This window comes from Procambarus clarkii, chromosome 42 (assembly GCF_040958095.1).
Source record: "Procambarus clarkii isolate CNS0578487 chromosome 42, FALCON_Pclarkii_2.0, whole genome shotgun sequence".
In the NCBI taxonomy this organism is placed as follows: domain Eukaryota; kingdom Metazoa; phylum Arthropoda; class Malacostraca; order Decapoda; family Cambaridae; genus Procambarus; species Procambarus clarkii.
The window spans coordinates 18,573,688-18,589,896 of record NC_091191.1 but is presented as its reverse complement, the minus strand read 5'-3'; the positions used below and the strand labels follow the sequence as shown (position 1 = coordinate 18,589,896).

Genomic DNA, 16,209 nt, shown 5'->3' with positions numbered 1-16,209 from the left:
ACACTGAGTGTGGTCATCACATTCAACACTTGAGTGTGGGCATCACATACAACACTGAGTGTGGTCATCACATTCAACACTGAGTGTGGTCATCACATACAACACTGAGTGTGGTCATCACATTCAACACTGAGTGTGGTCATCACATACAACACTGAGTGTGGTCATCACATACAACACTGAGTGTGGTCATCACATACAACACTGAGTGTGGTCATCACATACAACACTTGAGTGTGGGCATCACATACAACACTGAGTGTGGTCATCACATCAACACTTGAGTGTGGGCATCACATACAACACTGAGTGTGGTCATCACATACAACACTGAGTGTGGGCATCACATACAACACTGAGTGTGGTCATCACATACAACACTGAGTGTGGTCATCACATTCAACACTTGAGTGTGGGCATCACATACAACACTGAGTGTGGGCATCACATACAACACTGAGTGTGGGCATCACATACAACACTGAGTGGGCATCACATACAACACTGAGTGTGGTCATCACATTCAACACTGAGTGTGGGCATCACATACAACACTGAGTGTGGGCATCACACAACACTGAGTGTGGGCATCACATACAACACTGAGTGTGGGCATCACATACAACACTGAGTGTGGTCATCACATTCAACACTGAGTGTGGGCATCACATACAACACTGAGTGTGGTCATCACATTCAACACTGAGTGTGGGCATCACATACAACACTGAGTGTGGTCATCACATACAACACTGAGTGTGGTCATCACATTCAACACTGAGTGTGGTCATCACATACAACACTGAGTGTGGTCATCACATACAACACTGAGTGTGGTCATCACATAAAACACTGAGTGTGGTCATCACATTACAACACTGAGTGTGGGCATCACATACAACACTGAGTGTGGCATCACATACAACACTGAGTGTGGTCATCACATACAACACTGAGTGGGCATCACATACAACACTGAGTGTGGTCATCACATACAACACTGAGTGTGGTCATCACATCAACACTGAGTGTGGCATCACATACAACACTGAGTGTGGCATCACATACAACACTGAGTGTGGGCATCACATACAACACTGAGTGTGGGCATCACATACAACACTGAGTGTGGTCATCACATTCAACACTGAGTGTGGTCATCACATACAACACTGAGTGTGGTCATCACATTCAACACTGAGTGTGGTCATCACATACAACACTGAGTGTGGTCATCACATTCAACACTGAGTGTGGTCATCACATTCAACACTGAGTGTGGTCATCACATACAACACTGAGTGTGGTCATCACATACAACACAGAGTGTGGTCATCACATACAACACAGAGTGTGGGCATCACATACAACACTGAGTGTGGGCATCACATACAACACTGAGTGTGGTCATCACATACAACACTGAGTGTGGGCATCACATTCAACACTGAGTGTGGTCATCACATTCAACACTGAGTGTGGTCATCACATACAACACTGAGTGTGGGCATCACATACAACACTGAGTGTGGTCATCACATACAACACTGAGTGTGGGCATCACATACAACACTGAGTGTGGTCATCACATACAACACAGAGTGTGGGCATCACATACAACACTGAGTGTGGTCATCACATACAACACTGAGTGTGGTTATCACATACAACACTGAGTGTGGTTCATCACATACAACACTGAGTGTGGTCATCACAATTCAACACTGAGTGTGGTCATCACATACAAACACTGAGTGTGGTCATCACATACAACACTGAGTGTGGTCATCACATACAAACACTGAGTGTGGGCATCACATTTCAACACTGAGTGTGGTCATCACATTCAACACTGAGTGTGGTCATCACATACAACACTGAGTGTGGTCATCACATTCAACACTGAGTGTGGTCATCACATTCAACACTGAGTGTGGTCATCACATACAACACTGAGTGTGGCCATCACATACAACACTGAGTGTGGGCATCACATACAACACTGAGTGTGGTCATCACATACAACACTGAGTGTGGTCATCACATACAACACTGAGTGTGGGCATCACATACAACACTGAGTGTGGGCATCATATACAACACTGAGTGTGGTCATCACATACAACACTGAGTGTGGGCATCACATACAACACTGAGTGTGGTCATCACATACAACACTGAGTGTGGTCATCACATACAACACTGAGTGTGGTCATCACATACAACACTGAGTGTGGGCATCACATACAACACTGAGTGTGGTCTTCACATACAACACTGAGTGTGGGCATCACATACAACACTGAGTGTGGGCATCACATACAACACTGAGTGTGGGCATCACATACAACACTGAGTGTGGGCATCACATACAACACTGAGTGTGGGCATCACATACAACACTGAGTGTGGTCATCACATACAACACTGAGTGTGGGCATCACATACAACACTGAGTGTGGTCATCACATACAACACAGAGTGTGGTCATCACATACAACACTGAGTGTGGGCATCACATACAACACTGAGTGTGGTCATCACATACAACACTGAGTGTGGGCATCACATACAACACTGAGTGTGGGCATCACATACAACACTGAGTGTGGTCATCACATACAACACTGAATGTGGGCATCACATACAACACTGAGTGTGGGCATCACATACAACACTGAATGTGGTCATCACATACAACACTGAGTGCGGGCATCACATACAACACTGAGTGTGGGCATCACATACAACACTGAGTGTGGTCATCACATACAACACTGAGTGTGGGCATCACATACAACACTGAGTGTGGTCATCACATACAACACTGAGTGTGGGCATCACATACAACACTGAGTGTGGTCATCACATACAACACTGAGTGTGGTCATCACATACAACACTGAGTGTGGGCATCACATACAACACTGAGTGTGGTCATCACATTCAACACTGAGTGTGGTCATCACATACAACACTGAGTGTGGGCATCACATACAACACTGAGTGTGGTCATCACATACAACACTGAGTGTGGGCATCACATACAACACTGAGTGTGGTCATCACATACAACACTGAGTGTGGTCATCACATACAACACTGAGTGTGGGCATCACATACAACACTGAGTGTGGTCATCACATTCAACACTGAGTGTGGTCATCACATTCAACACTGAGTGTGGTCATCACATACAACACTGAGTGTGGGCATCACATACAACACTGAGTGTGGTCATCACATTCAACACTGAGTGTGGGCATCACATTCAACACTGAGTGTGGTCATCACATACAACACTGAGTGTGGGCATCACATACAACATTGAGTGTGGTCATCACATTCAACACTGAGTGTGGGCATCACATACAACACTGAGTGTGGTCATCACATTCAACACTGAGTGTGGTCATCACATTCAACACTGAGTGTGGTCATCACATACAACACTGAGTGTGGGCATCACATACAACACTGAGTGTGGTCATCACATACAACACTGAGTGTGGGCATCACATTCAACACTGAGTGTGGTCATCACATACAACACTGAGTGTGGGCATCACATACAACACTGAGTGTGGTCATCACATTCAACACTGAGTGTGGGCATCACATACAACACTGAGTGTGGTCATCACATTCAACACTGAGTGTGGGCATCACATACAACACTGAGTGTGGGCATCACATACAACACTGAGTGTGGGCATCACATACAACACTGAGTGTGGGCATCACATACAACACTGAGTGTGGGCATCACATACAACACTGAGTGTGGTCATCACATTCAACACTGAGTGTGGGCATCACATACAACACTGAGTGTGGGCATCACATACAACACTGAGTGTGGTCATCACATTCAACACTGAGTGTGGTCATCACATTCAACACTGAGTGTGGTCATCACATACAACACTGAGTGTGGTCATCACATACAACACTGAGTGTGGTCATCACATACAACACTGAATGTGGTCATCACATACAACACTGAGTGTGGGCATCACATACAACACTGAGTGTGGTCATCACATACAACACTGAGTGTGGGCATCACATACAACACTGAGTGTGGGCATCACATACAACACTGAATGTGGTCATCACATACAACACTGAGTGTGGTCATCACATTCAACACTGAGTGTGGGCATCACATACAACACTGAGTGTGGTCATCACATTCAACACTGAGTGTGGTCATCACATTCAACACTGAGTGTGGTCATCACATACAACACTGAGTGTGGTCATCACATACAACACTGAGTGTGGGCATCACATACAACACTGAATGTGGTCATCACATACAACACTGAATGTGGGCATCACATACAACACTGAGTGTGGGCATCACATACAACACTGAATGTGGTCATCACATACAACACTGAGTGTGGGCATCACATACAACACTGAGTGTGGGCATCACATACAACACTGAGTGTGGTCATCACATACAACACTGAGTGTGGGCATCACATACAACACTGAGTGTGGTCATCACATACAACACTGAGTGTGGGCATCACATACAACACTGAGTGTGGTCATCACATACAACACTGAATGTGGTCATCACATACAACACTGAGTGTGGGCATCACATACAACACTGAGTGTGGGCATCACATACAACACTGAATGTGGTCATCACATGCAACACTGAGTGTGGTCATCACATACAACACTGAGTGTGGGCATCACATACAACACTGAGTGTGGTCATCACATACAACACTGAGTGCGGGCATCACATACAACACTGAGTGTGGTCATCACATACAACACTGAGTGTGGTCATCACATACAACACTGAATGTGGTCATCACATACAACACTGAGTGTGGTCATCACATACAACACTGAGTGTGGTCATCACATACAACACTGAGTGTGGTCATCACATACAACACTGAGTGTGGGCATCACATACAACACTGAGTGTGGGCATCACATACAACACTGAGTGTGGTCATCACATACAACACTGAGTGCGGGCATCACATACAACACTGAGTGTGGTCATCACATACAACACTGAGTGTGGTCATCACATACAACACTGAGTGCGGGCATCACATACAACACTGAGTGTGGTCATCACATACAACACTGAGTGTGGTCATCACATTCAACACTGAGTGTGGGCATCACATACAACACTGAGTGTGGGCATCACATACAACACTGAGTGTGGGCATCACATACAACACTGAATGTGGTCATCACATACAACAACTCGCACTATTCTGGAAATGTTATAATTCTAGATTATATGCTTGACAGGCCTTTGTTAGTCATCATTTAATATGAAATGAATTTTATCGATTAAATATATTTGTTTCTATTAAAATTGCATTTTTTCCATCAGGTTGAGTGGTCTTTTAGGAAATTACAACTACGAACCATCAGACGACTCTCTGGGTCCAAGCGGAGAACGAGCCCTCGATGTTGCTGATCTGGCCAGGATGTGGGCCGTGTCCCCGAATCCTTGTTACCAGGTAGGCAGTATAGAAATTTTAATGTCACGCAGTCTCCTTGGCGCAGTGGTAAAACACTCGCTAGGCCCTTCACCAGCACTTTGGCCTGGGTTCATATTTTCACCGGGTAGGATTGACTGGGCGCCAATACTTAATTGTAGACTCTGTTAACCCAGCAGTGAATGCCGGTTGTTCAACGTCACCTGATTGTTCAGCGATTTGGCGGGCCGTATTCCAGGGGAAAATTAAGATTAAGGACCTGCCCGAAACACTGCGTGCTAGTGGCTGTACAAGAATGTAAAAGAACTCTTGTATATATGTATATATATATATATATATATATATATATATATATATATATATATATATATATATATATATATATATATATATATATATATATATGCGTCACCCCAGAAGTGACGTCTTCGATTGACGATTAAGGCGTCTTGTACATACCAGTTGCGTTGCTCCTGGGAGTATGGGTTCGAGTCACTTCCGGGGTGTGAGTTTTCAGTTGCATATTGTCCTGGGGACCATTCAGGCTTGTTCGCATTTGTGTTCCTCACGTGTGCCCCAAAGAATGAGGTGATTTGGTAAAATGCTATGCCCAAGATTACCATCCGAGTGCCGGCGGTGGGGTGGTTCAAATAGCTTCGGCTATCACCTCATTATGTCCGGTCGTGATGGTCAAGTGGATTAAGGCGTCTTGTACATACCAGTTGCGTTGCTCCTGGGAGTATGGGTTCGAGTCACTTCTGGGGTGTGAGTTTTCAGTTGCATATTGTCCTGGGGACCATTCAGGCTTGTTCGCATTTGTGTTCCTCACGTGTGCCCCAAAGAATGAGGTGATTTGGTAAAATGCTATGCCCAAGATTACCATCCGAGTGCCGGCGGTGGGGTGGTTCAAATAGCTTCGGCTATCACCTCATTATGTCCGGTCGTGATGGTCAAGTGGATTAAGGCGTCTTGTACATACCAGTTGCGTTGCTCCTGGGAGTATGGGTTCGAGTCACTTCTGGGGTGTGAGTTTTCAGTTGCATATTGTCCTGGGGACCATTCAGGCTTGTTCGCATTTGTGTTCCTCACGTGTGCCCCAAAGAATGAGGTGATTTGGTAAAATGCTATGCCCAAGATTACCATCCGAGTGCCGGCGGTGGGGTGGTTCAAATAGCTTCGGCTATCACCTCATTATGTCCGGTCGTGATGGTCAAGTGGATTAAGGCGTCTTGTACATACCAGTTGCGTTGCTCCTGGGAGTATGGGTTCGAGTCACTTCTGGGGTGTGAGATTTCTGTTATATATAAAATATTATATATGTTATAAATAATATATTCTGTTTCTGTTATAACACGAATTTTCTCAATATTTCTTATGTTTCTTTTCATTGTTGATGGTAATTGAAAAATCAATTCTCCAAAATTCATTTTTATTTCTAGTCTGACGCGACACTTGAACGCGTTTCGTAATAACTTATTACATTTTCAAAGACTTTACGTTTACACACACACAACTATAACCTGCAAACAATGGGAAGATGGGGAAGGATGGGAAGCTGCCCTTTCTAGATGTAACAGTCATGGAAAGGAGTGGAGGTTTCCACACTGCAGTCTACACTAAGGAAACAAACATGGGAATGTGCCTAAATGCCAACAGTGACTGCCCAGACAGTTACAAGAGGAGTGTTGTTAGAGTTTATGTCGACCGTGCTCTCAGCCACAGCTCAGGATGGAAGCAAGTCGATGAAGAACTCTGTAAGGTAAGGCAGGTCCTAGTCAACAACGGCTTCTCCAATGGTTTCGTTGAAGACATCATAAGAAGGAAGGTGAAACGCCATGCAACCTCTGAAGAGACAACTAACACAACACCTATACCCCCTATTAGACTATTTTACAGGAACTTCTTTTCCACAGCTCATAAAACGGAGGAAAGGATCCTGAAAGATATTGTCAGTAGAAACGTTATCCCTACAGACAAAATTCAGAAGATACAACTGACGATTTACTATAAAACCAAAAAAACGGCCAGCCTACTCATGAGAAACTCTCCAGACACAAAGCAGAACGCTTTAAAAGAGACCAACGTCGTCTATTCCTTCAAATGCCCACTTGGGGACTGTAAGCCTCAAAGAACTCAGTATATAGGCAAGACAACAACATCTCTTTCCAGGCGATTAACGATGCATAAGCAACAGGGCTCCATTAAGGAACATATAATCTCTTCCCACAACCAGACCATCACCAGAGAAATCTTAGCAAACAACACAGAAATCATCGATAGATACAGCGATAGCAGGCGGCTTGACGTCTGCGAGGCACTACACATCAAGAAGTCAACACCAGCAATCAATAGCCAATTAATGCACAACTATATTCTATCCACTTCAAGACTCCGCTCCAATATAGAAGCATCAAGAAATATGGGCCAATAGGCCCTCTGCAATTACTTCCATTCTTACCTTCAATACCCATTGTTTCGTGTTCTGTCCTCTGTTGAAAGTTTTGTTCACCTCATCCAAAACTGTTGTAACATATCACCTCTCCCAAAATGAGGGTATAAAATAAAATGAAAGCTGTTTAAATCAAAGCATAGTAAGAACTCTGTTTAGTGTTTGCAGGTAATAGTTGTGTGTGTGTAAACTAAAAGTCTTTGAAAATGTAATAAGTTTTTACGAAATGCGTTCAAGTGTCGCGTCAGACTAGAAATAAAAATGAATTTTGGAGAATTGATTTTTCAATTACCATCAACAGTGAAAAGAAACATAAGAAATAATGAGAAAATTCGTGTTAGAATTATTAATCTTACTTTTCAGTCATATTTAATAATATATGTCTACAGGAAAGACTGCTATCAATATATATATATATATATATATATATATATATATATATATATATATATATATATATATATATATATATATATATATATATATATATATATATGCGGAAAATCCACAGAGAAATATGAAATGAGGTGAACGTTTCGGCTTGTTAAAGCCTTTGTCAACACCAGACTGACTAAGGAGAAGGGAAGGGGGAGGATATATAGGCCGACACCTGACCAACCCATCCCTAGGGAAATAATTAACCAAAAACAGGTATAGCTTAGCTTAGAATGGTCAAAGAGGATTAAGCGGTCAGAGAATAAGGATGAAAGATTAAAGAAAAGCCTCATGAACACACATTATATGAATATACAATTATAATGAGACATTGTAAGCCTCTCTATCAGAGTTGTTTCTTAAACTGTTGTGCAATATTATAACTTAAAAATGGATCAAGTTTGTACATACCAGTACTAACATTAAGAAGATTTGGACACTGACTGATTAGAGCAGACTCAATCAAATTCCGTTCCACGAAATCCCCACAATTGGTAATGCTTTTTGCCCCATTCCAGTTAATATTGTGATCGCTTAAACTCGTATGTAGATACAATGCATTAGAACTGCCCAAACTTCTAATTAACAATATTAACAATAAACGTTTCTATTAACAATATCTTTCAGGACCCTTTCCTCCGTTTTATGAGCTGTTAAAAAGAAGTTCCTGTAAAATAGTCTAATAGGGGGTATAGGTGTTGTGTTGGTTGTCTCTTCAGAGGTTGCATGGCGTTTCACTTTCCTTCTTATGATGTCTTCGACGAAACCATTGGAAAAGCCGTTGTTGACTAGGACCTGCCTTACCCTACAGAGTTCTTCGTCGACTTGCTTCCATTCTGAGCTGTGGCTGAGAGCACGGTTGACATATGCGTTAACAACACTCCTCTTGTACCTATCTGGGCAGTCGCTTTTGGCATTTAGGCACATTCCTATGTTCGTTTCCTTAGTGTAGACTGCAGTGTGGAAACCTCCGCTCTTTTCCATGACTGTTACATCTAGAAAGGGCAGCTTCCCATCCTTTTCCATCTCGTAAGTGAAACGCAGCACGGAACTCCGCTCCGTGCCTCCTTCAACTCCTGCAGATGTCTGACATCAGGTACTTGTGTAAAAATGTCGTCAACATACCTGCAGTATATGGCCGGTTTCATGTTCATGTCGACTAAGACTTTTTGCTCGATGGTACCCATGTAGAAGTTTGCAAACAGGACACCTAGGGGAGAACCCATGGCGACCCCATCTACTTGCTTATACATGTGCCCATCCGGGCTCAAGAAGGGTGCCTCTTTAGTACAAGCTTGGAGTAGCTTTCCTTAGGATATTTTCTGGTATGTCAAGAGGAGTATAGGCTGGATCACGATACACTCTGTCGGCTATCATCCCGATTGTTTCGTCCACTGGTACGTTAGTGAACAGCGATTCTACGTCCATCGAGGCTCTTATTCCTGTGGCCCGTGCGGCCCGCAGTAAGTCAGCAAATTCCTTTGGCGACTTCAGGCTGAAGGCACAAGGGACATAAGGAGTCAGCAGGCCGTTGAGTCGCTTCGCTAGTCTGTACGTGGGTGTGGGTATCTGGCTAATGATTGGCCGAAGTGGGTTTCCAGGCTTGTGTGTCTTGACATTTCCATACGCATATCCAGGTTTATATTCCCCAATAATCTTTGGCAGGTGGAGTCCTGATTTCTTGGCGTTCACAGTTTCGATTAGTCTGTTGACCTTTGCTTTCAATTCGGCTGTAGTGTCGTATATATATATATATATATATATATATATATATATATATATATATATATATATATATATATATATATAAAATTAACTTTAATCACATTAAATTATAGAGTCAGTGTTTGAATCTGATAATATTAAGGAAAGTATACCTTAAATCGTATTGGTTAATGTATATACAGTTTTTAAGGATGTTCTAAAAATCCAAACTTGAGTTCTGCCAAGTTTGATTAAATCTGAGACATTGTGTGTCAGTTTATTATTTGCATATCATGCAGATAATAAACTATGTCAACAACATAAGGGATTCTTTATTGATGTATGAATAACATAAACAGTGTTACAATGTTATGTATAACATTAAACTGTGTATAACGGCCCAGGCTCCTACCTATACCATATGCACACTATGGAATAAGGTAGGAGTCAGGGCTGCCATACACCGATTATACACTAAACATTGACTATTTTGGTTAAGGCACCATACCGCGCACCATATGTTGGTCTTTCATGGTCAGAGGAACGCCCGTCACGTTCCATGGTCAGAGGAACGCCCGTTACGTTCCATGGTCAGAGGAACGCCCGTCACGTTCCCTGGCCAGAGGAACGCCCGTCACGTTCCATGTCCAGAGGAACGCCCGGTACGTTCCATGGTCAGAGGAACGCCCGTCACGTTCCCTGGCCAGAGGAACGCCCGGTACGTTCCCTGGTCAGAGGAACGCCCGTCACGTTCCCTGGCCAGAGGAACGCATGTCACGTTCCGTGATCAGAGGAACGCATGTCACCTAAATTCAGGACCGTCTGAATTCTTGCCCCGCAATTAATACCCATTTTGATGAGATTCAAATCCTTCGCAACAACTACCAAATTAACAGCATTACTTTGCAGTAGATTGATGAAGAAAGGAACCTTGGATTCAGAATCCATCATTTGGGGCCTGCCGGCTGTGTGCACAGCGCTCGGCGTTCGTAGTGGTCCGGGTTCGATCCCTGCGGAGGCAGAAACAAATAAGCAGAATTTCTTTCACCGTGATGCCACTGTTCACCTAGCAGTAAATGGGTATCTGGGAGTTAGACAGCTGCTACAGGCTGCTTCCTGGTGGTGTGTGGGTGTGAAAATTTGGATTAAGGAATTTTCCGAAACGCTATGCGTGCTAGTGGCTGTACAAGAATGTAAGAACTCTTGTATATATAAATAAATATAAATTTGCTTAAAGTTGCACACCAAACAGGAGCTGCAGTAGAAAAAGGTAACCAAACCCTAAGAATAGTCAAGCAAACCTATAACTTCGAGGAAAAGAAGGTAGTTATTCAACTGTATAAATCTCTGGAGCGCTCTCACTTGTATTATTGTAGACAAGCATGGAGACCTCATCTCCAAAAACTCATTGCTGCTTTGAGAAAAGCTCAAAACCGGGCAGCAAGAATTATTCCAGAACTAAGACGACTCTCATACCAGGAACGGTTGAGGGCCACAATGTTAACAACACTGCAAAGTTTTTGAACGAAGACCAAAAGCGCAAAAGGCAGAACTGCGCCTGCCTTAACAACTGGCGCACCAGAACCTCTACTTCGGCCAGGAGCCCGAGAAGCACGTATACTGGACCGCTGAGAAGATGGAACCGAACCTGTCCGTGGCCGCTAAAACCAGCGAAACCTTTTCCAACGGAAAAGGAGAAGTTGGTGTAATAAACAACAAGGAAAGAAACCAAAGGGACTCATGGAAATACTCTAAAGCAAACAGCAAGAAAGCATCAGTAAGTTGCACCAGTAAATCACAAACGAAAATATGAGGTGTCCGACACCAAAGAGCAGATATCGACTTGCAACTGCATCAGAGAGGAATTGCTACACCTCACAGAAATTAAGAACCTCCACTAACCAGTAAAACATTCTATTGCCTTTCGCCAACCCAGCTAAAAGCAACTTGGGTGTCTGGATGGGAATGTGCCAAGACCCGATATTGTTGGGAAAGGCAGGCCCATACAAGGTACAATTCACCACCTCGAAAGAGGAGCGCACGAGATAAACCTGAAAAAAGGAAGGCCACCTGCTTCGTCTAGTACGTGAGTATGACTAAACGTTCTGCCACTAGTACAGGGAAAATGCCAAGGAGTTTTCACCAGCCAAAAGGAAGACGGGACCTTATTCGTCTGCCAAGAAGAGGAAGACGACCTGTATTCACAAGAATTGAGGTCCATCTTTGATTGATTGTTGCCGCCGAAGGCGGCTAGTTTATTGTGCACCCCATACTCATCCTGTGAGTAGTAACGCAAAAAGCATTTCAGAGACATTCAACATCTTCCTTATAAAGGTATGAGAGATATTCTGCCGTGCCACTCGGCTCGCCCAGGAGCTGCAGGAGGTAGAACTATAGAGCACAATCAAGCAAGACAGTCACAGCCTAATAAGCCACCGTCCAAGAGGGCGGCTCGATCAGCACTGAAATTGAACTCTGGTAAACGGCCCACCTGAGGGTAAAATGACTCCTGAACCCAAAAAGTGTAGTGACAAGCAGCAAGTGACTATCAGGGGCCCAGAACACCAGCTCAAACGAAAGCGGCGGCGAGACATACTGACTGCTTGGACCGTCTGCAGACGAGTAGTTCGGCCAGAGGCAAAGGAACCATGTCTACTGAACACAAACTCCTACCGTAAACCACCCAGTGAACGACGACGAATGCAGGCAGAAAAGAGCAGTCACTTATATGAGCCAAGCGCACCCTCTACTAGGGTGCAGGTCTCAACCACAGAGGACGCAAAGCCAGGCGCGACAGCCACACAAGCCTACATCGTGACCTAACTACTATCATTCCCCATCAACAGGCCTTGCAGTGGGCAGCAAACCCATGCTCTACTCAGAAGCAAGATGACTCTAGAGGAGGGCAACTTTGACCCTTCAGAGAAGATAACTCTGGTGGAGGAATGGAAGACGCAAGACAGCAACAATGTAAGATAACTGACACATTGGAGCACAATACAAGCCCAGCAGACACCTGCGACCTCAGCTGCACCTGACGAGTGAATGAGGTGGCAGCTGACTTGAGCTCAGGTGATCTGAGCTACCACCTAGTGGTTATCTTGAGGTTATCTTGAGAAGATTTTGGGGCTTAGCGTCCCCGCGGCCAGGTCCTCGACCAGGCCTCCTTTTTGTTACACACCCCCAGGAAGCAGCCCGTAGCAGCTGTCTAACTCCCAGGTACCTATTTACTGCAATATAACAGGGGCATCATGGTGAAAGAAACATTTTGCCCATTTGTTTCCGCCTCTACCGGGGATCGATCCCGGAACCTCAAGACTACGAATCCGAAGTGCTGTCCACTGTCAGGCGCCCAGCAGAGGCAGTCAGATGCATCACAATTTTTTTTTTTACCAATTAGCAACGATTGTTTGGTAAATGGTAGACATCCTTCAGTCTCGGGAGACTATGGAGTTGTGCTCTGGTTGTCAATCCTGGAGCAGCGTCTGGTGTGACTGATGAGGTCAATCCCAGAATGGCAGTGCATCCCACACTGAGCAGAAACGAAGTCTGATTATGGTCTGTCTTCCTGGCTACCAGCAGGCGCCATGACCCCTCCCACCGTCAGAAGCAACCCCTGGCGTCACACTCTTTGCCAATCGAGCAGAAGACTTAAAACCGATACTGTTGCTTCCCGTGTTGCTTCGATGCAGTGAGGCGAGGTTAGAGTTTTCTCTCCAGGACGCAAAGCCTGTGTAGGTAGATATGGAGGAGAAGCTGTTACCCATGCAGCAGGTCCCCCTCTTCACGTTGCTGAAATTATCCAATGGAAAGGCGAAGGCCAATAAACATGATTCCAGCACCGTCGCAGGAGCTGCCAGAACGAGGTCGAAGTCAACAATGAACTGCCTTAGGGGCTCCAACTCCGGATTTTTCATCGAGGTTGACTCCTGAAGCCTTTCCCAAAAGAGGGGTATGGCCGCAAGGCAGCAGAGGTTCAAAATCAGGGTTGTCCTTCCCCTACATGAGCTACTTTCCCAGGCTATCGAGTCCCATCTACCTGGAGCAACTGGTTTTAAGGCGCCAGAGGCATGCCCTCGGCGCTTCTTCTGTCAGTAAAAGCGGTTCTGCCGGACTTAAAGACTAGCCACCCGTGCAGGCCAGGAGTTGGACTTGGTTGTCAGAGGCTATTTGAGACGCGCGCCATACAGGAGTTTTTTATAGGTCATGGGAGCTCGTCCCCCATTACCACCCCCTGGCTATGACAACCCCTTGGAACCAAAAAAACTAATTAACTAACTAATAACGGGGTAACTAATTTCCTTTAAAGAATAGCAAGTTTTCACGGCTTATATTTTCAGATTTTTTTGGTTCAGTTTTGTGTTGATCTCTGATCCCCAATCTTCCTTCCCTTCATAGCAACCTGTCCTCAGGGAGGAGATCCCCTTAAGGGAATGGATTAGGAATGACTATATAATTTGTGCTATTATGTACTCTCTATCCATGGTTAGGTTAGGTTTCATTACATTTGGTTATGTTAATACGATGTATTAGTGACGATAATGTTAATTACGTCTCCGTGGTGCAGTGGTAAGACACTCGCCTAGCGTTCTGCGAGCGCTTTGTCATGGGTTCGTATCCTGGCCGGGGAGGATTTACTGGGCACGAATCTTTAACTGTAGCCTCTGTTTAACTCAACAGTAAAATGAGTACTTGGTTGTAAAAACGATTCTTCGCGGCGGGGATCGTATTCCAGGGACCTGCCCGAAACGCTACGTGTACTAGTGGTTGTACAAGAATGTAACAACTCTTGTATATATCTCATAAAAAAAAATGGAATTCGACAAATGTTTCAGTGTGCCTGCAAATTACATTTACAGAAAACCAAATTCTTCAAAGAAAACGTTTTCAGCATACACTTTTTATACCTTAAACCAACGATTTCTATAACATTAAAGTTATAACTTGAGAATAATCTCTGTTTACGACAAAGATTCATTTGCCAGTTTAAATGTAGCCTATTACTGGAACTGCAATATGCTTTCAGACCAGTACAAATATCTAGATAACTATCCAGGTGGTTTGAGGGGGGGGGGAGTGCTCATGGTAATGGATCTGGTCTGAGGACGGGACGGGCTGCTTTATAAAGAGCCAGATTCTGTACTGTAAGGCCTACTGCAGTTCTTCAGGGTTTGGCAGCCCTATCCATGGTGAGAAAATGAGTCGGCCCTCAAGGAATTAAGACAAAATAAAAAATAACATCTTAAATAAAAAAAAACATTTTTTGAGATTTATATTTTAGGTTTTAAAAACATTTACTCTAGTTTTAGGTTACATGTACCATATTATATATTACTAAATTAAAAAACAAAAAAATATATATATTTTTCTATTATTATTATTGTTTTAACTTCACAGCTCGAAGGAGTATGTGCAACCCGTCCTCTTAAATATAACGTCACTTTTGGCTGGTATGCGCACTATGGCCAAATTTGGACGTAATTTGAAATGAAATTGACTCACAAAAGTGACGTACTGTTCCGTTTTCTGTTTGAGTCGTCCGGCCCTCCTTGGACACCTTAGAAGAGGAACTTTCAATTAACGTTTTTCATAACGTTTTGAAACTTTATGAGAATTTCCTGCCCACCTAACCTATCAGAGGACCCTTAACTTACTGTTGTTGAAAAAAAAAATCTCAAATTTATTTTCGTTTTTTTTATTTTCAAATTACGTCCATATTCGGCCATACGGACAAACGGCCAAAAGCGACGTTCTTTTTAAGAGGACAGGTTGCGCAGCACGTTTTATTTTTCAACCCTGCATTAATAACATATTGCCAAGAATACTTAGTCATATCCTTATGCTGAAGATATGTATTGCTATGCCCGTAGTTTTCAGCATGCAGTTATTATGGTTTACGTTCTGTACACAGAATACACACAAGCAGATACATTAATGAAACATATAAATATAAGATAAAAACCCACAATTGTGTATTTGTGAAATTTATGTAAGGAATTTACAAGTCTTTCGCACTCTCCTGAGTGCTTTGTCAAGGTCTGAGTGTGTGATTAGGACGAGACTTACATATCAACATCTAATCCGTCTAACTGATTAGACGTTGTGATGTAAGTCCCATCGTAATCA

General features: G+C 43.7%; 1 protein-coding gene across 1 annotated transcript in view; it reads left to right on the top strand.

Annotated features, from left to right (window-relative positions):
* LOC138373609 (apolipophorins-like) overlaps positions 1–16,209 on the top strand; it is a 106,563-nt gene that overhangs the window by 24,659 nt on the left and 65,695 nt on the right. The window contains exon 3 of the mRNA XM_069339926.1: positions 5,387–5,516. Coding sequence (XP_069196027.1) covers positions 5,387–5,516 — 130 coding nt within the window. The remainder of the gene's footprint in view (positions 1–5,386; positions 5,517–16,209) is intronic.